The sequence below is a fragment of the Pleurodeles waltl genome, chromosome 4_1 (assembly GCF_031143425.1).
Source record: "Pleurodeles waltl isolate 20211129_DDA chromosome 4_1, aPleWal1.hap1.20221129, whole genome shotgun sequence".
NCBI lineage: Eukaryota > Metazoa > Chordata > Amphibia > Caudata > Salamandridae > Pleurodeles > Pleurodeles waltl.
Genome location: NC_090442.1, coordinates 397,847,969 through 397,869,040, shown reverse-complemented (window position 1 = coordinate 397,869,040; position 21,072 = coordinate 397,847,969). Strand labels below are relative to the sequence as shown.

The following is a 21,072-nucleotide window of genomic DNA, read 5'->3' as shown; positions in this document are numbered from 1 at the left end:
CTGACACTGCATGTTCTCTTTGGCGGCAAACATATCTAACCAAGGGCTCACCCCAATGCTGAAAGAGTCTCTGCTCCACCTCCAAAAGGAGACGCCATTCCTGTTCCACTAGGCTTCAATAGCTGAGTTTGCCCTCCCTAGCGTTCAGAGAACCTGCTAGGTGATGAACCACGCCCGGCTGTTCCAGCCAAGTCCAGAGGCGCAAAGCCTCTTGACAAAGAGTCCCACACCCCACCCTGCTTGTTGCATGGCATGGCAGGGCTGTTGTCCGTGAATACCTGCACTAACTTCCCCTTGACAGAGAAAGAAATGCTTTCTATGTCAACCGCATTTCACAAAGCTCCAATAGGTTAATATGGAGTCCAGACTCCACCAGAGTCTTCTGATCTCCACCTCTTCCAGGTGGCTGTCCTATTCCAGGAGTGATGCATCTGTCACTACTGTCAGATCTGGTTGGGGAAGGGCGATGTGTCTGCTGTTGACCCAATCATGGTTCATCAACCACCCTGCAGGTCTTTTGCAGTTCCCTCTGATATCTGGACCATGTCAGACAGATTTCTCTGATGATGCGCCCAATGGAACTTCGGGTCCCACTGCAGAGCCCGCTTATGTCATCTGGCATATTTCACCAGCCGGATGCAGGAGGCTATGAGGCCGAGCAACCTCAGAGTCATTCTCACCGAAATCCAGGATAGAGGCTAAAACATTGGTATCATAGCCTCAAAATCCTGGACTCACTGCTTGGGAGGATAAGCCTGAAATTGCTTTGTATCCAGAACTGCTCCAATGAAAGGAAGTGTCTGGGAAGGATTTAGGTGTTACTCTGGCACATTTTTAGTGAACTCCAGCAAATGCAGGAGGTCCGCCGTAGTCTAAAAGTAAGACAACAGCGTGGGGCAAACCCGGCTTCAACAGGCCAGCCAGTCTGACTTACGCAGATGAGCTGCACCCACCATCACCTTGGTGAACAGTGAGGGGCGATGGTAGGGCCAAAGGGGAGCACGGTGAACTGAAAGTGCTCATGGCCTACCTTGAATCACAGGTACTGCCTGCGGAAAGGTAGGATGCTGATGTGGAAATAATCATCCTGCAAGTCCAACGTTACCAACCAGTCTCTTTGGTCTAGGGCAGACAAGACCTGAGCCAAAGTGAGCATCTTGAATTTCTCCTTTTTGAGGAAGAGTTTGATGGTCCTCAGGTCTAGAATAGGGTGAATACCCTTGCTCTTTTTGGGAATCAGGAAGTAGCTGGATAACAACCACTACCTACTACTGATATTGGAGCCCTTTCTATAGACGCCTTGGCCCATAGAGCTGTAACTTCCTCTTGGAGCAAGGTCAGATGATCCTGCACCAGCCATTCGTGTGATGGCGGTATAAGGGGAGGGAAAGATTGGAACGGGAGGGAATAGCCCCTCTGAATTATCTGTAAGGCCCATTTACCCGATGGTATGGACTGCTAGTGGAGGAGGAGTTGTTGGATTCTCCCTCCAACTGGGCACCCATGGTCTTGCAGAACCAAAGTAGAGGCTGCTGCTGCTTTGGGGGTGGGGGCCTTCGGGAAAGGGAGGGGGCGATGGCTTCTCCCTACCAGACGTGGTTAGAATGCACCATGTCCACATCTCATAGCTTGCGCAGAATGGTGGCTGGCATAGGACTGGTGCGGTGGTATGCCCCTTCTGAAGCCCGTGGGTCCTTGAAGTGCTCCACCGCAGTCTGCTTTCTCTCCAAAGAGACAAGTCCTGTCGAACGGCATATCCTTGAGGTTGGTCTGGACATCACTGGAAAAGCCAGATGTTCTCAGCCAGGCGTGGCGTCTCAAGCCACTGTCAAGGAAACTGCTCTGCCCAGAGAGTCAGCCGTGTCCAAACCAATTGTGAACTTCGCTGCATCGCTCCAGTCTTTCACTGCTTGGGAAAGGAGGGCCAAGGCCTCCTCGGGGACTTGTTGCAGCACTTGCACAACCGTATCCCACAAGGTATGGGAATAACAGCCCAACAAGCATGTGGTGTTCACCGACTGCAATGGTTAGCTGGGGGGGAAAACATTTTCCTGCCTAAGCTATCCAGCCTCTTGGATTTCCTGTCCAGAGGAGTGCCAGGAAAAGTTCAATAGGAAGTTGAGGCTTGGACTACCAACCTCTCAGAAGTGGGGTGTTGGGTGAGGAAACATATCACCCAGGGCAGGGCAAAGGCAGTGGGCAACTGTCCTGTTCACAGGAGTCCCTGTGCTGGGCTTGGACCAAGTTCCCAGCAGGACATCAGCCAGTGGCTCATTAAAGGGCAATTGGGGGTTCAGATGAGGGAGCCCTAGGCTGAAGCAATTCCATCAAGAGTTTAGGTTTGACAGCCACTGAGGAAAGTTAGAGGTCACGGACCTCCGCTGCCATATTCGCCACCACTGCATAAGATGCTCACTCCTCCGTAGCCATGGTAGAAGAAGAGAGCATACCAGTGTATGGGGAGGTGTCCAGTCCACTGGCATATCCTAGTTCCTCATACCAGTCCAATGAAGCTGGAGTCTCTAACTGGTAATCTGAAGGGTCCAGTGACCCCCTCTTATTCTTCCTCATGCCAGGCTGTTCCAGAAAATGCTCAGGCAACGACCTAGGACCAATGGGCTTTGCTGGTTCTGGAACATGGGTCAAGTAATGCCATTCCGACTCGGGGTCGGGGATGAGAATGGGGCTGGCACCAGCAGCCCTGGGAGAAGAGCATCAGAGTAGAGGCAGGAGTTTTTCAAAAATAGTCAACAAAAAGTTAGAAATAAAAACCTGTTAAAAAGAGACAGAGTAGTAGCTCTTCTCCAAATCAGTGTCAACCGGTGCAGAAAGAAAGAAACTGATGTCTGCATGCCTGGGCGGCGTCTATATAGGTGACTGTGATGTCACTTCCGGCCCCAACGTCGCCACGTGGAACCAAACAGACACCCGACCGGGCACAGGGGTACTGTTCACACAAACTTTTCCACATCCAGTCTGATGCCTCAGGAATTCAAAGGTAAGGCGTTTGCAGCTAGATGTCTCTATCAGATGAGTACAAATATTTGGGAGGAACAGGGTGTTGGGGAGAGGCAGCGCAGAACAGGGTCTCAACTGGCTCCAGAGCCACAGACTCCTTAGACGGGAAAGCCTCAACCAACTCTGGCTCTGAAGAGGAGTCAGAGAGTAGTATGGACAACTTACCTTGCTTGCGTTTGCTTATGTACCTTTTTTCCTTCTTATGCTTTTGGAGGGAGGATCTCTACTCAAAGTCCACCGGAAACCTAGAGTGGTGCTAGGACCTGAGCCTCCCTATACGTTTCTTGTTTCTAGCCGTAAAGAGCTTAGTCCTCCCACCCACCCTATTCTTTATTAGTCTTTGGGTGCATGCTCTGGCACGACTCGCAAGATTCGGAGTCGTGGTCATAGCCCTTGCACCACATACGCCACAGGGCTTGAACACTGACCTCTTGGAATGGGACATGTTGTTGCACTTCTGACAGAACAAGGAAAGTTGAACTCTAGAACTATGCTGAAGGCACGCTCAAAAACAAAACTGATGTCAGTACAATGGTGAGGGTGCTTTATAGGGTTGGTGATGTCATAGGGACATCACCGTGCGTCAAACAGAGTTAGAGCCCACCTACCATTGGAGTAGATGTATGGAGAAAGTTTTCTGGACCAGTCTGGCACTTGGAGGAGTATTCAAGAGTTGAGGGATTTGCACCTATAAGTATCTATCAGAAACAAGAAGCTCATCTGTGGATAGTATGAGCATTTACTAAAAATTAAATGATGCAAAGGTTTAAACCACTAAAGGGCCACAGTGAAAACCTGGAAATATACTCATCTTATACCCTCAGCTGTAACAGTATTCTTGATGTTCCATTCACAATTTAACGAGACACTGAGAAGTCCATCATTTGCCCCTTTCCTCTATTTTCCTCATATCTATTCAGAACAAGGACAACTGTGGGAGTTGAATGTTCCCCAGCTCAAAACTGTGGAAGTCTACGCGTCCCAAACAATAAAGAAGGAAAACATCAAAAAGGACTAAGGTGAGGTCCACATCAAATCAAGATAAGAGCACTGGGTTTTGGGAAGAGACACATGAAACCCTTTTAGTCCTGGATTCCAAACTTTTCTTTTGTACACACAGCTAATACGTCTTGCCTTAATGTGGATTGCACTCTGTAGTATATATACCGTAAATGACTTGGAATAAAACAGTGTCTTACCTGTATGAGTAGTTTACTTCTCGAAGAATTTTCTGGATTAACATTCTGTGCATTATTCTGCCATCTAGTGGGTTGGTCTGGAATTCACCTCTTTTCTAGTTTTTATTCATTTTTCTTATTTTTCTTGTTGCTGGGCGTTAAGGGATCCCCCTTTTGGTGCTTCCTGTGACATTGTACGTCTTCCCTTGGAAGCTCTCACCCTTGGTCACCATTTCCAATTATATTTTTCTTGTATGTTCTTGGTGGGGGTGGGTGGGTCACTTCAGAATTCAGAAGATTCTGAAAGCTGCAAAACTACACCTACAGGTAAGAAATTATTTTGTTCTGCAGCGTGCATCTTTTCTGGATTTACATGCTGTATATAGATTTTGTAGTGGTTCTGTTAGTTTTGCGGTTTTTGGGTTGAAAATGAACTGTGATGTGAAAACAAAGGTTTGAACACTTTTTTCCCCCCACTTGAGCTTCCTTGCTCATTTCAGTCTATGCAGTAGTGTTTTGTGAACTTGTGTACAGATGACCATTTTGCTGCCATACAGATGTCCTGTAAGGGTATATTTGCTAGAAAGGCAATGTTGCTCATTTCTACCTTGTTGAGTGTTCTTTTGGGGTCGAGTTTAGTTTTACCCTCAAACCTGTGTGGCACAGTTGAATGGTTTGCGTGATCAGGCAGTTGTGACAGTTACTGGTTTTCCCAAATGGTTGTCTGCAAAGGAAACAAATAATTGCTTTGTTTTCCTGATTGTCTTTGTCTCCTCAATATAATACATTATTGCACGTCTTGCATCCAGCATGTGTAACGCCCTTTCCGTTTGATTCTTTGGCTTTTGGAAAAGCTTGGAATTTGTATTCTTTGATTTAAGTGGAAGTCTGAAACTATCTTTGGTTAGAACTGTGGCTCTGTCCTCATGACTTTTCTGTCCTGTGGACAAGTAAGCATGATTCTTGGATTCTGAGTGCTTGTATTTTACTCACCCTACAAAGTGGTGGTATAGCCATTAGGAAAGCTGTCTTTAATATGAACTTGTGTAAAGGCTCAAATAGTGTATTCATTAGTTGTGTTATCACAACATTTAGATTCCATGTAGGTGCTGGTATCTTCTTTGGTGGTGCAATTCTTTTTGCTCCCTCTACAAAACGATTTATTACTGGAGTTCTGAAGATGCGTCTTCTTATGTGACCTCTTGTGCAAGCCACAATCGCGGCTAAATGTACCTTCAAGGATATGTACGTCAGACTACAGTCTAGTAGGTGTGCTAGATATTTTAGCACATTTGCGTCCTTAGTGTTTTTTCCCAATAAGCCCTCTTTATGACACCATAACGAGTATCTCTTCCATTTGGCAATTTAGCACTTCTTTGTTGACTTTGTTGAGTTCCTCTCTAGGAACAGACATTATGCTTTCTGTTAGCCTTAAATGACCGTAGTCCAAGTCTTCAGGCGCCAAGCAGCCAGGCTTAAAGACTCTGGTTCCGGGTGTATTACCCTTCCTTCCATTGACAAAAAATTGTCATGTTTTGGCAATTTCAGACTGTTGCCCTGTGCCATTTCTATTAGTTCTGAGAACCGCCTTTTTCTTGCCACAATGGGGCATTTAGTATTGAGTCATTTTGCTCCTTTTGCGTTTATCTCTTTGTGTAACAGTAGTATCGGGGGAAAAGCATATGCAAATATCTCTGACCAGTCCATTCCCTAGGGACTCGAGGTGTGGCTTTCTGGATGCAAAGTTTTGCCATTTTGCGTTCTTTAGTATTGCAAATAGGTCTAACTTTGGAGTTCCTCAAGTCCAGAAAATCTGAGTACTACTTGCTTGAGTTGCGATGTGTCAGTCATTTAGCTTCTTTTCTCCTCCCCAGAATTTCCATTTTAAACATCGAAAAGCCTTTACTTTGAATGTCCTTGGACAACCATGTCTTTTTGGGAGACTTGACTCCTGCGCTGTCCCTTTTGAGGGATTCAAGCGGTTCTTTGTCTCTGGGCCTGGCTTCGATCCACGGACCTTTTCATTATTGAGGCTTCCTTTATTGCCTTATAGTCTGATTTTTGAGACTGTAGCAAGGGAAGTTTTTTCGGCGTTACCTATGGCCTCATCTTTCTTAAGCACTCACAGTCATCGCAGAATTCCTCCCCCCCCCCCTCCCCCCCCAAAAAAACCTTCATGGTTCTCAGGTCGGCGTCCGAAGCTTATCCCTTGGCACCTCTGGCATCATTTTCATTGCTTGGTCTTGCAGAACCAAAGTAGAGGCTGCTGCTGCTTTGGGGGTGGGCCTTCAGGAAAGGGAGGGGGCGATGGCTTCTCCCTACCAGACGTGGTTAGAATGCACCATGTCCACATCTCATAGCTTGTGCAGAATGGTGGCTGGCATAGGACTGGTGCGGTGGTACGCCCCTTCTGAAGCCCGTGAGTCCTTGAAGTGCTCCACCGCACTCTGCTTTCTCTCCAAAGAGACAAGTCCTGTCGAAGGGCATATCCTTGAGGTTGGTCTGGACATCACTTGAAAAGCCAGATGTTCTCAGCCAGGCGTGGCGTCTCAAGGCCACTGTCAAGGAAACTGCTCTGCCCATAGAGTCAGCCGTGTCCAAACCAATTGTGAACTTCGCTGCATCGCTCCAGTCTTTCACTGCTTGGGAAAGGAGGGCCAAGGCCTCCTCGGGGACTTGTGGCAGCACTTGACAACCGCATTCCACAAGGTATGGGAATAACAGCCCAACAAGCATGTGGTGTTCACCGACTGCAATGCTTAGCTGGGGGGGAAAACATTTTCCTGCCTAAGCTATCCAGCCTCTTGGATTTCCTGTCCAGAGGAGTGCCAGGAAAAGTGCAATAGGAAGTTGAGGCTTGGACTACCAACCTCTCAGAAGTGGGGTGTTGGGTGAGGATACATATCACCCAGGGCAGGGCAAAGGCAGTGGGCAATTGTCCTGTTCACAGGAGTCCCTGTGCTGGGCTTGGACCAAGTTCCCAGCAGGACATCAGCCAGTGGCTCATTAAAGGGCAATTGGGGTTCGGATGAGGGAGCCCTAGGCTGAAGCAATTCCATCAAGAGTTTAGGTTTGACAGCCTCTGAGGAAAGTTAGAGGTCAAGGACCTCCGCTGCCATATTCACCACCACTGCATAAGATGCTCACTCCTCCGTAGCCATGGTAGAAGAAGAGAGCATACCAGTGTATGGGGAGGTTTCCAGTCCACTGGCATATCCTAGCTCCTCATACCAGTCCAATGAAGCAGGAGTCTCTAACTGGTAATCTGAAGGGTCCAGTGACCCCCTCTTATTCTTCCTCATGCCAGGCTGTTCCAGAAAATGCTCAGGCAACGACCTAGGACCAATGGGCCTTGCTGGTTCTGGAACATGCGTCAAGTAATGCCATTCCGACTCGGAGTCGGGATGAGAATGGGGCTGGCACCAGCAGCCCTGGGAGAAGAGCATCAGAGTAGAGGCAGGAGTTTTTCAAAAATAGTCAACAAAAAGTTAGAAATAAAAACCTGTTAAAAAGAGACAGAGTAGTAGCTCTTCTCCAAATCAGTGTCAACTGGTGCAGAAAGAAAGAAACTGATGTCTGCATGCCTGGGTGGCGTCTATATAGGTGACTGTGATGTCACTTCCGGCCCCAACGTCGCCACGTGGAACCAAACAAAGCCACCCGACCGGGCACAGGGGTACTGTTCACACAAACTTTTCCACATCCATTCTGACGCCTCAGGAATTCAAAGGTAAGGAGTTTGCAGCTAGATGTCTCTATCAGATGAGTACAAATATTGGGGAGGAACAGGGTGGTGGGGAGGGGCAGCGCAGAACAGGGTCTCAACTGGCTCCAGAGGCACAGACTCCTTAGGTGGGAAAGCTTCAATCAACTCTGGCTCTGAAGAGGAGTCAGAGAGTAGTATGGACAACTTACCTTGCTTGCGTTTGCTTATGTACCTTTTTTCCTTCTTATGCTTTTGGAGGGAGGATCTCGACTCAAAGTCCACCGGAAACCTAGAGTGGTGCTAGGACCTGAGCCTCCCTCTACGTTTCTTGTTTCTAGCCGTAAAGAGCTTAGTCCTCCCACCCACCCTATTCTTTATTAGTCTTTGGGTGCATGCTCTGGCACGACTCGCAAGATTCGGAGTCGTGGTCATATCCCTTGCACCACATACACCACAGGGCTTGAACACTGACCTCTTGGAATGGGACATGTTGTTGCACTTCTGACAGAACAAGGAAAGTTGAACTCTAGAACTATGCTGAAGGCACGCTCAAAAACAAAACTGATGTCAGTACAATGGTGAGGGTGCTTTATAGGGTTGGTGATGTCATAGGGACATCACTGTGTGTCAAACAGAGTTAGAGCCCACCTACCATTGGAGTAGATGTATGGAGAAAGTTTTCTGGACCAGTCTTGCACCTAGAGGAGTATTCAAGAGTTGAGGGATTTGCACCTAGAAGTATCTATCAGAAACAAGAAGCTCATCTGTGGATAGTATGAGCATTTACTAAAAATTTAATGATGCAAAGGTTTAAACCACTAAAGGGCCACAGTGAAAACCTGGAAATATACTCATCTTATACCCTCAGCTGTAACAGTATTCTTGATGTTCCATTCACAATTTAACGAGACACTGAGAAGTCCATCATTTGCCCCTTTCCTCTATTTTCCTCATATCTATTCAGAACAAGGACAACTGTGGGAGTTGAATGTTGCCCAGCTCAAAACTGTGGAAGTCTAGGCGTCCCAAACAATAAAGAAGGAAAACATCAAAAAGGACTAAGGTGAGGTCCACATCAAATCAAGATAAGAGCACTGGGTTTTAGGAAGAGACACATGAAACCCTTTTAGTCCTGGATTCCAAACTTTTCTTTTGTACACACAGCTAATACGTCTTGTCTTAATGTGGATTGCACTCTGTAGTCTATATACCTTAAATTACTTGGAATAAAACAGTGTCTTACCTGTATGAGTAGTTTACTTCTCAAAGAATTTTCTGGATTCACATTCTGTGCATTATTCTGCCATCTAGTGGGTTGGTCTGGAATTCACCTCTTTTCTAGTTTTTATTCATTTTTCTTATTTTTCTTGTTGCTGGGCGTTAAGGGATCCCCCTTTTGGTGCTTCCTGTGACGTTGTACGTCTTCCCTTGGAAGCTCTCACTCTTGGTCACCATTTCCAATTATTTTTTTCTTGTATGTTCTTGGTGGAGGTGGGTGGGTCACTTCAGAATTCAGAAGATTCTGAAAGCTGCAAAACTACACCTACAGGTAATAAATTATTTTGTTCTGCGGCGTGCATCTTTTCGGGATTTACATGCTGTGTATAGATTTTGTAGTGGTTCTGTTAGTTTTGCGGATTTAGGGTTGAAAATGAACTGTGGTGTGAAAACAAAGGTTTGAACACTTTTTTCCCCCACTTGAGCTTCCTTGTTCATTTCAGTCTATGCAGTAGTGTTTTGTGAACTTGTGTACAGATGACCATTTTGCTGCCATACAGATGTCCTGTAAGGGTATATTTGCTAGAAAGGCAATGTTGCTCATTTCTACCTTGTTGAGTGCTCTTTTGGGGTCGAGTTTAGTTGTACCCTCAAACCTGTGTGGCACAGTTGAATGGTTTGTGTGATCAGGCAGTTGTGACAGTTACTGGTTTTCCCAAATGGTTGTCTGCAAAGGAAACAAATAATTGCTTTGTTTTCCTGATTGTCTTTGTCTTCTCAATTTAATACATTATTGCACGTCTTGCATCCAGCATGTGTAACGCCCTTTCCATTTGATTCTTTGGCTTTTGGAAAAGCTTGGAATTTGTATTCTTTGATTTAAGTGGAAGTCTGAAACTACCTTTGGTAAGAACTGTGGCTCTGTCCTCATGACTTTTCTGTCCTGTGGACAAGTAAGCATGATTCTTGGATTCTGAGTGCTTGTATTTTACTCACCCTACAAAGTGGTGGTATAGCCAGTAGGAAAGCTGTCTTTAATATGAACTTGTGTAAAGGCTCAAATAGTGTATTCATTAGTTGTGTTAGCACAACATTTAGATTCCATGTAGGTGCTGGTATCTTCTTTGGTGGTGCAATTCTTTTTGCTCCCTCTACAAAACGATTTATTACTGGAGTTCTGAAGATGCGTCTTCCTATGTGACCTCTTGTGCAAGCCACAATTGCGGCTAAATGTACCTTCAAAGATATATACGTCAGACTACAGTCTAGTAGGTGTGTTAGATATTTTAGCACTTTTCCGTCCTTAGTGTTTTTTCCCAATAAGCCGTCTTTATGACACCGAGTATCTCTTCCATTTGGCAATTTAGCACTTCTTTGTTGTTGACTTTGTTGAGTTCCTCTCTAGGAACAGATATTAAGCTTTCTGTTAGCCTTAAATGACCGTAGTCCAAGTCTTCAGGCGCCAAGCTGCCAGGCTTAAAGACTCTGGTTCTGGGTGTATTACCCTTCCTTCCATTGACAAAAAAATAGTAATGTTTTGGCAATTTCAGACTGTTGCCCTGTGCCACTTCTATTAGTTCTGAGAACCGCCTTTGTCTTGCCACAATGGGGCATTTAGTATTGAGTCATTTTGCTCCTTTTGCGTTTATCTCTGTGTAACAGTAGTATCGGGGAAAAGCATATGCAAATATCTCTGACCAGTCCATTCCCTAGGGACTCGGGGTGTGGCTTTCTGGATGCGAAGTTTTGCCATTTTGCGTTCTTTAGTATTGCAAATAGGTCTAACTTTGGAGTTCCTCAAGTCCAGAAAATCTGAGTACTACTTGCTTGAGTTGCGATGTGTCAGTCATTTAGCTTCTTTTCTCCTCCCCAGAATTTCCATTTTAAACATCGAAAAGCCTTTACTTTGAATGTCCTTGGACAACCATGTCTTTTTGGGAGACTTGACTCCTGCACTGTCCCTTTTGAGGGATTCAGGCGGTTCTTTGTTTCTGGGCCTGGCTTCGATCCACGGACCTTTTCATTATTGAGGCTTCCTTTATTGCCTTATAGTCTGATTTTTGAGACTGTAGCAAGGGAAGTTTTTTCGGCGTTACCTGTGGCCTCATCTTTCTTAAGCAGTCACAGTCATCGCAGAATTCGCCCCCCTCCCCAAAAAAACCTTCATGGTTCTCAGGTCGGCGTCCGAAGCTTATCCCTTGGCACCTCTGGCATCATTTTCATTGCTCGTCAGACTCAGGTCTCTCAGGCATGGTGTAGGCTTCTGTCCCTGTATGGTGTAGTGCGTCAGTCTCTGCTTCTCCCTTCAGCGTCTTTGGCTTGGACCAGTTGCAGTCGTAGGTTCGATGGTCTACTGGCAGACAAAGGTTGCAGACTTGATGTGATCCTTCAGTGTGAACTTATGGTGGCAATTCAGGCAGAACTCTGAAGAGAGAGCCCCCTGTCTGGGAATTATCCAACTGTCAAGGAAACCTCCCCTTATGCTAGGGATCTCTCTTATTCGAAGATCTTCTTTCAGAATCGCTAGCTTCTTTGACTGGCTTCTTCTGAACTTTTCTTCTTTCATGACTTGGATAGCCTTCAGCAAAGCATCCAGACCAACGAAGGAAAACAAAAATTCGAAGATGCCGACCAAGAGTGGGAGCTTCCGGGGTAGGACGTATGACGTCATAGGAAGCATCAAATGGGGGATCTGTTGACGCCCAGCAACAAGAAAACAAATAAATGAACAACCAGAAAATGAGAAAAGTGACTCAATTCCAGACTCAACCACTGGATGGTGAAATAATGCACAGCATTAGTCCAGAAAAGATTCATGCTGCAAAACTTCTATTTTAGCTTCTGCAATACTTAACAGAACAAATACTTAATTAAAATGCTTTGCAGATTCTGTTTTAAGCTCATTCTACAAATTGCCAAACATATTATTCTTGACCCAGGACAATACTGCTTATGTAAAGGTGGAACACGGCCAGTACAAAACTCCTATTTACTTCTAAATTTAACCACACGTTCATCAGCGTTCATCACGTTTTAATATGCTGTCTTTTACAAGTTTGTCACTCGGTTAACCACTTTAAACCGGCAGTAAAACTAATTATAGAAATATGTTCTTCATATATGTAGTTCCTTCTACTATGTGTAGGAGTGAGTATTTATTTACGGTCAGTATTTCTCCGCCTATTGCCTTTCATAGAAACACATTTTACAGTCAGATTTCAAATACCTATACATGAGCGTCTCCTCTGGCATTGAACTACGCTGTCACAATGGGCAGTCTGGTGTGATTAACTGATACAACTGCCAAACCATGGGGTTTCCGTTGGTTAAATAAGGAACCGCTGAAATAGCACTACCTAAAACAGAGCCAAAAGCACAAACAACTTACTGTTTTTTCTGACTGATATGTACTGCAGATGTAGACGTTAACTACTGTTTGAAACAACCCTTCAAAATAAGAGAATCAATTTTAGTAACCTGCAAAGAGGTCCTTCACATGCCTTACTTCGCTAATTCACCCTTAAAAAAAGCGGCTGGCTGTCCACAATTCAGCTTAACATCAAGAGGAATAAAACGTAACGCTTACTCTTCTTATTAAGAATGCCCAATATGACACTAAATGAAAACGTTCACTGACAAAAACATCAATGCTCAATCCCAATGCGGTCTGGGACCTTTTCTTTTAGTTTGTGATCCCAAACAGAACAAACTTAACTCAGATGTTGATGGCAAAAACACTGTCCCTGCTGCCATGAGCATTGTTAAGTAGCTCCCATGCTAACGGAATTGACATCAGGTCAAATAGAGGGAGTGCCTTAAGCTATGATAGGCTAATGAGGCTAGAGGGAGGAGTGCTAGCTAAAGAGCTTTCTTCCACCCAGGCTTGCCAAGGTCTGATGGTTGCAAGGGCCTCCCTTTCATCTGAGCCCAAATATGAAAGGGTACAAACACACACATGTGACCAAAAAGGTATAAAGTAATCCCTGTTGCAACCAATTTAAAAAATACAGCTTCTTCTTCAGTTTTTCAATCCCAAGTCTAAGGAAACTAAAACGAAAAATCTTTCCATGAGCAATGAGCAGGCAAACATTCTTATGGATGTTCCCCTTTACAGACTCCTCCAATTGTATAAGCGTAATATCAGTGTACTTCCTACCACCAAAAAAGAGCAAAAATAATTAAAAGGGATGTCTTCCAACCTTGATAGAAATAAGAGGTATCACACAGCTAAAGACACACAAAGCATTGCTTCAAATGAAAAAGCGCTTCACTTCAGGGCAAATGTTAGAGCATCACTGAACTACCTATGGAAACAGAACATTGAATGACACGCGAAACCATGTTTTTTCAAATTACAAAGCAGATAAATGTGTTAACAATTCAGTTCTCAATTTTTTGTAAACATAGGCTTTTATTCCAGTGACAAAACAAATCAAAAAAATCTAATTTACAATCTGGATAAATGATCACAAGCACAAGATTGTTAAACGTTTTAATGTGAAACAATTGACAGTTTAAATTCCCATCACCCAAAAATCCCACGTTAAAAAAAAGAAAGTTTTGTAGCACAGTTCCTAAACGCATCTTGGGCAAAGTAAGTGAAAAATACAATGCTCTTGAGAGCGCACCTACCCCTTTGAAAGGAGTATACAATTAGCTGATAAACTCAGTTACTGTATAACAACCCTATATCCTTTAGAATTAAGCCTTTCAATTGATTCAATCTAAAAGCATTTTTATTGGGATAAACCCAACTCATCCTCTTTCAAAGTCACTATATTATTCAAATCACTGAATGCATTCAAGAAAACCTAGCCCAAAGGATATCTCCACTTTTTAGTAGTCTGCAAATTCAGATTTTAGTTCCACTTTCGATTAACATAACCATATACACAGAAATTTGATATGACAGGTCAAACCCTTTTAGGAGAATTCTATAAATTAAAAGTTTTTATTAGATTACAAGTGAACAATAACAGGCAACCTCTTCTGTAATGGAAGTTATTAGCCAATTCTGGAATAATATATTCTAAAAACTGTCTCGAGAGAATCATAGAAGAGGTGAGTCAAGAGATTTTTAACATACTAATCTCATTCTGCATAAAAAGAACATTTCAAAAGTAGCTATGTTTTAGTTTACACCGCTTATTATTAGCCAAAAAGCCAAGTGTTTTTTTCCTAGATCCTTCTCGTTTTCTGAAATTCCTGACTTAGGGTACATATTGAGAATCTGACACAAATATTTGTGCTGGGCTGAGAGGGGCACCTGTTGTAAATGTGGTACAGCATTATGCAGCCCATAAAAATGACGTTATTGCTTTAAATAACCAAGGATCATAGGCACTTCCCAATTTCACAGAATGAATTCCAAAATCAGGGGGCACAATAAATAAAAAAAATACAACTCTTCCTGTGATCAAATAAAACATGAAAATACAACTGCTACTTCAGCGGGAAACCCCGGAAACAGCAACACTTCAGTTAATAATGCTAAGTGATGGTATCATCAAGGGAAGACTGCACTTTGAATTCACATCACGGTTGTCATCATGTTCATACATTTGCCTTCTTCAGCAACAAATAGGGGTCAGTGTATGTTTTGGACCTCATCACGTCAGAAAAGTCCTACGAAGCACTGTTTTCTGTGGCAAAACAAACTAAGCAATGTTTACTTATTTTGTCATCAATTTCACTTCAAGTTACACAATTCTTTAAGTGGACATCAACATCTTCAAACTTTGCACACTACATAGTGCTTTGGCCGTGAATCAAAGCCCTTGTCATAATTTGTGCATTGCAGCATATGAGAAATTTCAAATTACATTATTGCATAAAGCCTTCAATGGCTGATGTTTTTGGCCAATTTGGTTCACGTATATTTTGTTCAATTTACTACAAATTCAATTTCAAATATGTACAGAGAGTTTGGTGATGTAAAACAGTGATTTCGACATATAAAAGTGTCCAGGAAGCCCTCAATCTGATACTCTGCAAATAAAAATAAAAACAAGCTAACATACTAGCAGAATGCAATGTCAAGGTATTAATTAACTTGCACATGCGAGTACAATAATAGCTCAGCTGAAGACTACATAACCTAAAAAATAATCAGCCTACACTTGATAAGAAAACGTATGTTTTCCATTAAATCGGATGCACATTTGGACTGCTGACTCAAATGCTAGCGATTTTAAATAAAGAAAAACACCTTACTGAGTATTACAGTGTCATTGGGCAAAGAAATAACATCACGGTTCTCTCTGTTTACACGATTAAGCAGTAACATTTACATACTTCGAGTACAGTAACTGAGGTTTGCAATAAGCAACCTAGGAGTAACACAATCTACCCAACTTTAAAGCAAGGCAAATCAACAGTGCAAATATTCCTTACAACTAACAGGATTTTATGTATTCGCTGGTTATATTATTTTTATTGTATTCTCTTGTTACAGCAACACAACTTCCCCCAGCTTGACCTTCCTGTACCTAAATACCTATACAAACGAATCCAATTAAAAATGAAAATCCCCGTATTCATTAATGTCAATCAAATGAAACATTTTAGGACTTGTGTACGACCTTCCACATTTTACACTTATCAAAAATTGTAATCAATGAAATATGCTGTAAAAAAAGCAATACTTCATATGGTTAACGTTTAAGCATTCATCCATTTGTTCCAGCATCTTTGGTAATGATATAACGTAAATAAAAATATATGATAAAATAAAAAGCATTCACACCATAATAGCATAACATCACATGCACAAATGAATGAACAATGCATCCCTAATGAAGAACGAACAAGCAATGTCATAATGCACTTTAGTAGATACAAACTCCAGTGTAGAACACCTCTGGTGTGTAAAGTCATGAAGCACCTTCCATATACACCAGTCTGACTACTTACTCATGATTTTCTGTAGAATTAATGTAAGTGAGTAACATGTATTTAATGTGCTATAACTTTCACTAGAGTATGGTACAACATAGCATCTCTCTATCCAACTTCTTTTCCAAAGGTATGCTCAAATGCCAAAGGTAACAATTTTAGTGTTTAGGATAGGAAATCTCTACTTTTATTCTAGTTCATACGATTCAATTGCAAATGTAGGGTATGTGGAATATCCAAAACATTTACACAAATATTGATGTACATGATTATCATTGTTAGCAGGCTCAGAAGATTGGAGGTAAACGGGTGTATAGTGAAGTAAACTACTGGAAATGTATATGCCCCCGTTTCCTAAGAAAAACAAAACAAAAAAACCCAATATTACAAGTTAGACTGGCCTAGCCGGTGGCAGCTAGTATATAAATCATCTTGTGTCTTAAGCGAAAGCCAATCTACACATATTATGCAGACCCTTTCAAATAAAGTACTTTAATGCATTTGGTATTCCAGTTCTGGATCCATTTAGAGGCTTTAATTACGTCCTCAATTAGTACAAAAACCTACACATTATGGCAGTGGATCTACCTAAAGTATGGTAATAAAAAACCTGCAGAGTATGCAAAAATTGGCACAGACAGGATTTTCTTTTGTGCCACAATCTCTGTAAATCTAATTTCAATTTGTATCTGAGCTGTTAAATGACAATGTGCCTGTACCAGCTCCAACACGTTTAGGTTACCATTACACTGCAACATGCTAGATGTTTGAGAACACAAACATCACAAAGCAAGATCTATCTGAACACATTATGGGTAGACTGCTCCATGAACTTGAGGCACATATTATGCACAACAAATGATAGAAGATATTTTCTCTCACTAGGAGCTATGGCAGTCTCTCCCTTAGCTATTCAGACCTATTATGACTTGTCTAAAGATGTCTGCAGAAGTGCAATCTTGCCTCTTCTAGCAGTAGTGATGTTACTAATTCTGCATTACCTGGTTGAGTTATGGATGATTCTAAGCACCACGAGGTGACTGTTGATGTACTAGGCAGGGCAAATGTCCTAAACAAAACCTACAAGCACAGTTAATTATAGTACCACTCACTCCTTTAGGGGTATTGACAGAAAGGTGTAAAGGGCACATCTAAGACGTCTCATGAGATATGCTGCAACGAGAGCCCACCCTCTGTGAAAGTAGTTGAATCTTGACTAAGGCTCGTAAGGTCTGCACCTTGCTGGTAACAATGAGGTTTCACCAAAACAAACCTTAGGACTGTTAGTGTGTAATGAGCATTTGGATTTTTGAGCTTAACAAGAGCACCCAGTCAGTCTCTCACTCTCCTCCCCCCGCCTCCCAAGGTCTCTTCCTTGCAGCATTTAGAACAACGATATATTTGCCTCAGCTGGCCCCGTGGAAAGCAGCAGTGTGCCACTACCATTGCACTACATACAGTACAGTGGTCAGCAAAAACAAGTAAAGATTGGTATTATAGTGCCAATTATATTTTAACAATCCCCTCCACGTATGTTTTCTGTTGACCTAGGCAGTCTATTAGGCTCATATGATAAGAAATTATAGACCGGTAAAACCGATTAGGTAGATTCAAGGCAACAGCATCCACAATTTGTGTGTTCTGGATGAACAATTACCGTTGAGAAGAGTCTGTAGAAACCACGAGGTTTACCTTTTTTTGGGGGAGTTGAGAATTGAAAACAGTCACCTCCTAGGGATCCACACAAGGAATGGCCATTTAAAGTTAAGTGCTGCTTGATCTGCGACTTATTTCCCAGACTTTAAAAGCCGGTCATGTTTTTCTTAATAGACCATGTCTAGTGCACAGATAATTATCCCAGAGATCTACAGGTGACTGAAAGGGTGTCTTCAGGATGGTATTACAAAGAGTTATATTATAAATCAAACCTCCTCTCCTCTAAGAACATTGCTTTATCCCCTCGCAACAGGCTTCATGGAGGTAGATAAAATGGAACACATTTTAAGAGATCAAACTTTAATGAAAAGCTATATGGATGTTCTGGCTCTACAAAGGAACATGGAGGGTATGGACGGTAGATCATACCAAGAAATAAACAGTCCACAGTCCAATAAAGTGACCAAACATTGCTTTCCCGGGGCACAGGGATATATAGAAAAACAGAGTAGAACAGGAAAACGTTTGGCAGCAATAGGAAGTGATAAGATAAAGTAGAATATACTCCTTACATTGAATAAATTATATCAGACACTGTGGACGCCAGCCTCAAAGCACAAAAGGATTCTATTAACTGCTCAAATAAGACCTCTGTTTTAAAGGTGTAGATGTACCATCCTCAGCAAGGCCTAACATGGCCATAGGCCTTTTCTATATGAAAAGAAGAAAATGTTTATTTCACCTTGAATATCAACCTCTTGCCCAGACAAAAGCAAGCACTTGCAGAACAAATGGAGTTAATTCACAGCTTCCACTCTCTTTATCACTGTCTGAGAAACCCAAACATGTTTCTAGGGTGGCAGTTGGTAACCCATGGGGGTTACTAGCTTTGTTTCAAAAACATTTATGTTCAGCAACCCTAAGATCCAGAAAAAAAAACTTATTAAGCTTCAGAAAACTAAACAGTAAGAACAGTTTGAGAGACTGAGAATGACCTGAAAAACTACTTGGGGCAAATTACATTTCTGCAAAAAAAAAAAAAAAAAAAAAAAAAGAAACAGCACATTAAAGTCTGTTTTTTCAAAACACGTGCTAAAAAATGATCTTCATTATGGTCTAATCGCAAGAAAAAAAATAGATGCACCAAAGGGATCAAAATTAAATAAACAGCACAGAATAGGTGGTAAACCCCTCTCTCATAAGGTTATTACTGCAAGAACATTCTCAAAGACAAAATCAAAAGACCATATAGAAGGATATCTGTATTTGAATGTAGTAGATAAAAATATGACTCCATCCTTCTGGTAACTGATCGAGGTCAGAGGGGGATTCTCTGAGCTATGTGAGGTGAAACTAGGTGATGTAAAGAACTAAAAACAAAATGTAATGTTGATTTTGATGTTCCTCTTCCCACGGGACAGAGTCCAATTTGTTAAGTTCAATTAATAATGCCTCTATATGCAACAAGTTAAAGAGGATCATAATGCATGTATAAAAGGACATATACTACGCAATCGACTAAGAAATTGATTGTTGATGCATTTGTAAACTCTTTTCCACCCCTCCTTATTTCTGATACAAAAACTGCACTGAGTGTATGACTCATCACATTATAGTTAATGTAGCAAATTACTGTGAACAGAAATAGTGCCTTAAAACCAGTTACCAATATTTACTTAGCAGACAAGTTAAACCTCATTGACTCAGTAACAAGAGAATCATCTACTAGCTGACAAAGAGGAAAGATTTTGAAATGATTACGTATTAGGTCGACTCTTAAGTGCTGGTAAAAGCACATGCAGTGGACACTAATCCAGTAAACAAATCAAATAACATGATCCATTTACATTACAGAACTCATGTGGGGTTAAACACATACATAACTAAACAGTCCCTTTCAAATTTTCCACACCCCTACAACTCTAAATCATTCAGCCAATTAATTAGCTGGCAACGTTTATACCATTGGAAGTAAATCATGTCTGCATCATGAAGGAGGGATATTTGCTTTGGTATCTCACCAACTCAGCGATTACATTAGAACCCTTACACTTTCTCTGCATCAGTGGATTACCTTCTCGGATGTCAATCCTACTTGTGTTACAGAGCTATATTCCTCACACTTCTAATTGCAATTAGTGCTTATTAATTGCCAGCAGAACAATAGCTAGAGCAAGTCAGTAATGTATTTGAGAAAAAGTATGTTCACATATTTGTGGTGAAATTGTTGCTAGAATGAATGATAAAGGTTTCCACCGCTGCAAGCAAAAATAAATAGTTTTATGTGTTCTGAGCATTTTTAAGCTCCATTCGTTTTTGTGTGTAATTGTCATTACCAATCCACTGAATAAACACTGTCTTTGGATTTTTAATTCAGTATTGTAGGCACCATTCTATGGTTTACCAGCAATAGATATATTATCCTAAGGAGTCCAACCAGATTCAATGCCAAATGAGAACATACAGAGCACAACACCGCTTTACACACCAGAATTTGCTCAGTTGATCTAAAGTTTGTGATGGCACATATGACAGTTCACAACATAATGCTTAACAAGAAGTACAATAAACTAGAGTTGAAAAAATTATTAGGGACAAACACATTGGAATCTTATGCTTCAGAAATGCTCCTTGGTGCACCTTTTCTGTAACTTTGTTACCGCAGTTGACCTATACCTCCATTTTTAAATTGCTAGGTTTACAAATTACACCCTAACCCCTTCGGTAATTTACAAATGACTGATCCACAGTTTACATCTCTCTCATGAGAACAAATGGGATTCTTCTTAATTGCTTTGAGTGACAGTACCAAGAATGCCACAGTACACCAAAACACAATGACCCTTCAAACACACAAACGGCAGTGCAATTAAAAAGGAGGGTTTGTGATATGTACGCATTTATTCCAGTACCTTTAATAAAGTTAACAAAAAATATTCTTTTTATAAAAGCCAGCTGGCTCTGCCAACTAATTCCTGTAGTAGACAAAGAAATTCCAATCCTGTAGAATTTCGTCTTCTGCATCGGTGTGCACATCACACAGTGTCTATTTGAATTCAAAGCTGCCGCCACAGAGGTTTGGTGACATGGCTACCTGAGTCTTTATAGATATTCCTGGGTGTGAACTGTCCATATTGAAGGACGCACTCACAATTTTCCAGCTTTCATATAGGATGGAATTGAGCCCCTCTGCGTGAGCCCTTCAAACCTTTTATATGTGTAATTGAGAAAAACCCAGTCTTTGGACTTGTAGTCAGGTTCTGTAATGTTTGGCACTAAAAGAGAAAAGAAAAAAAATTAGAAGACGTTATAAAAGAAGCCTTAAAATAAATTCAGAAGCTAGACAAATTTCTCTGAGGTGGTTAATATACAAACACAAAACTGAGTCAGAACTTATTACTT

General features: G+C 41.9%; 1 protein-coding gene across 3 annotated transcripts in view; it reads right to left on the bottom strand.

Moving 5' to 3' along the window:
- Positions 1-13,488: 13,488 nt before the first annotated feature.
- STK38L (serine/threonine kinase 38 like) overlaps positions 13,489-21,072 on the bottom strand; it is a 402,183-nt gene continuing 394,599 nt past the window's right edge. The window contains exons 14-15 of one of the 3 annotated variants that reach the window (XR_011202284.1): positions 20,765-20,945; positions 16,306-16,368 (exon numbers count right to left, since the gene is read on the bottom strand). Coding sequence is in view for 2 of the 3 variants with exons in the window: in XM_069228620.1 (XP_069084721.1) it covers positions 20,818-20,945 (128 nt within the window). In the remaining variant the exon portion in view is untranslated. Of the gene's footprint in view, positions 20,946-21,072 lie in introns of all 3 variants that reach the window. The other 2 variants (XM_069228620.1, XM_069228621.1) reach the window with 2 other exon arrangements.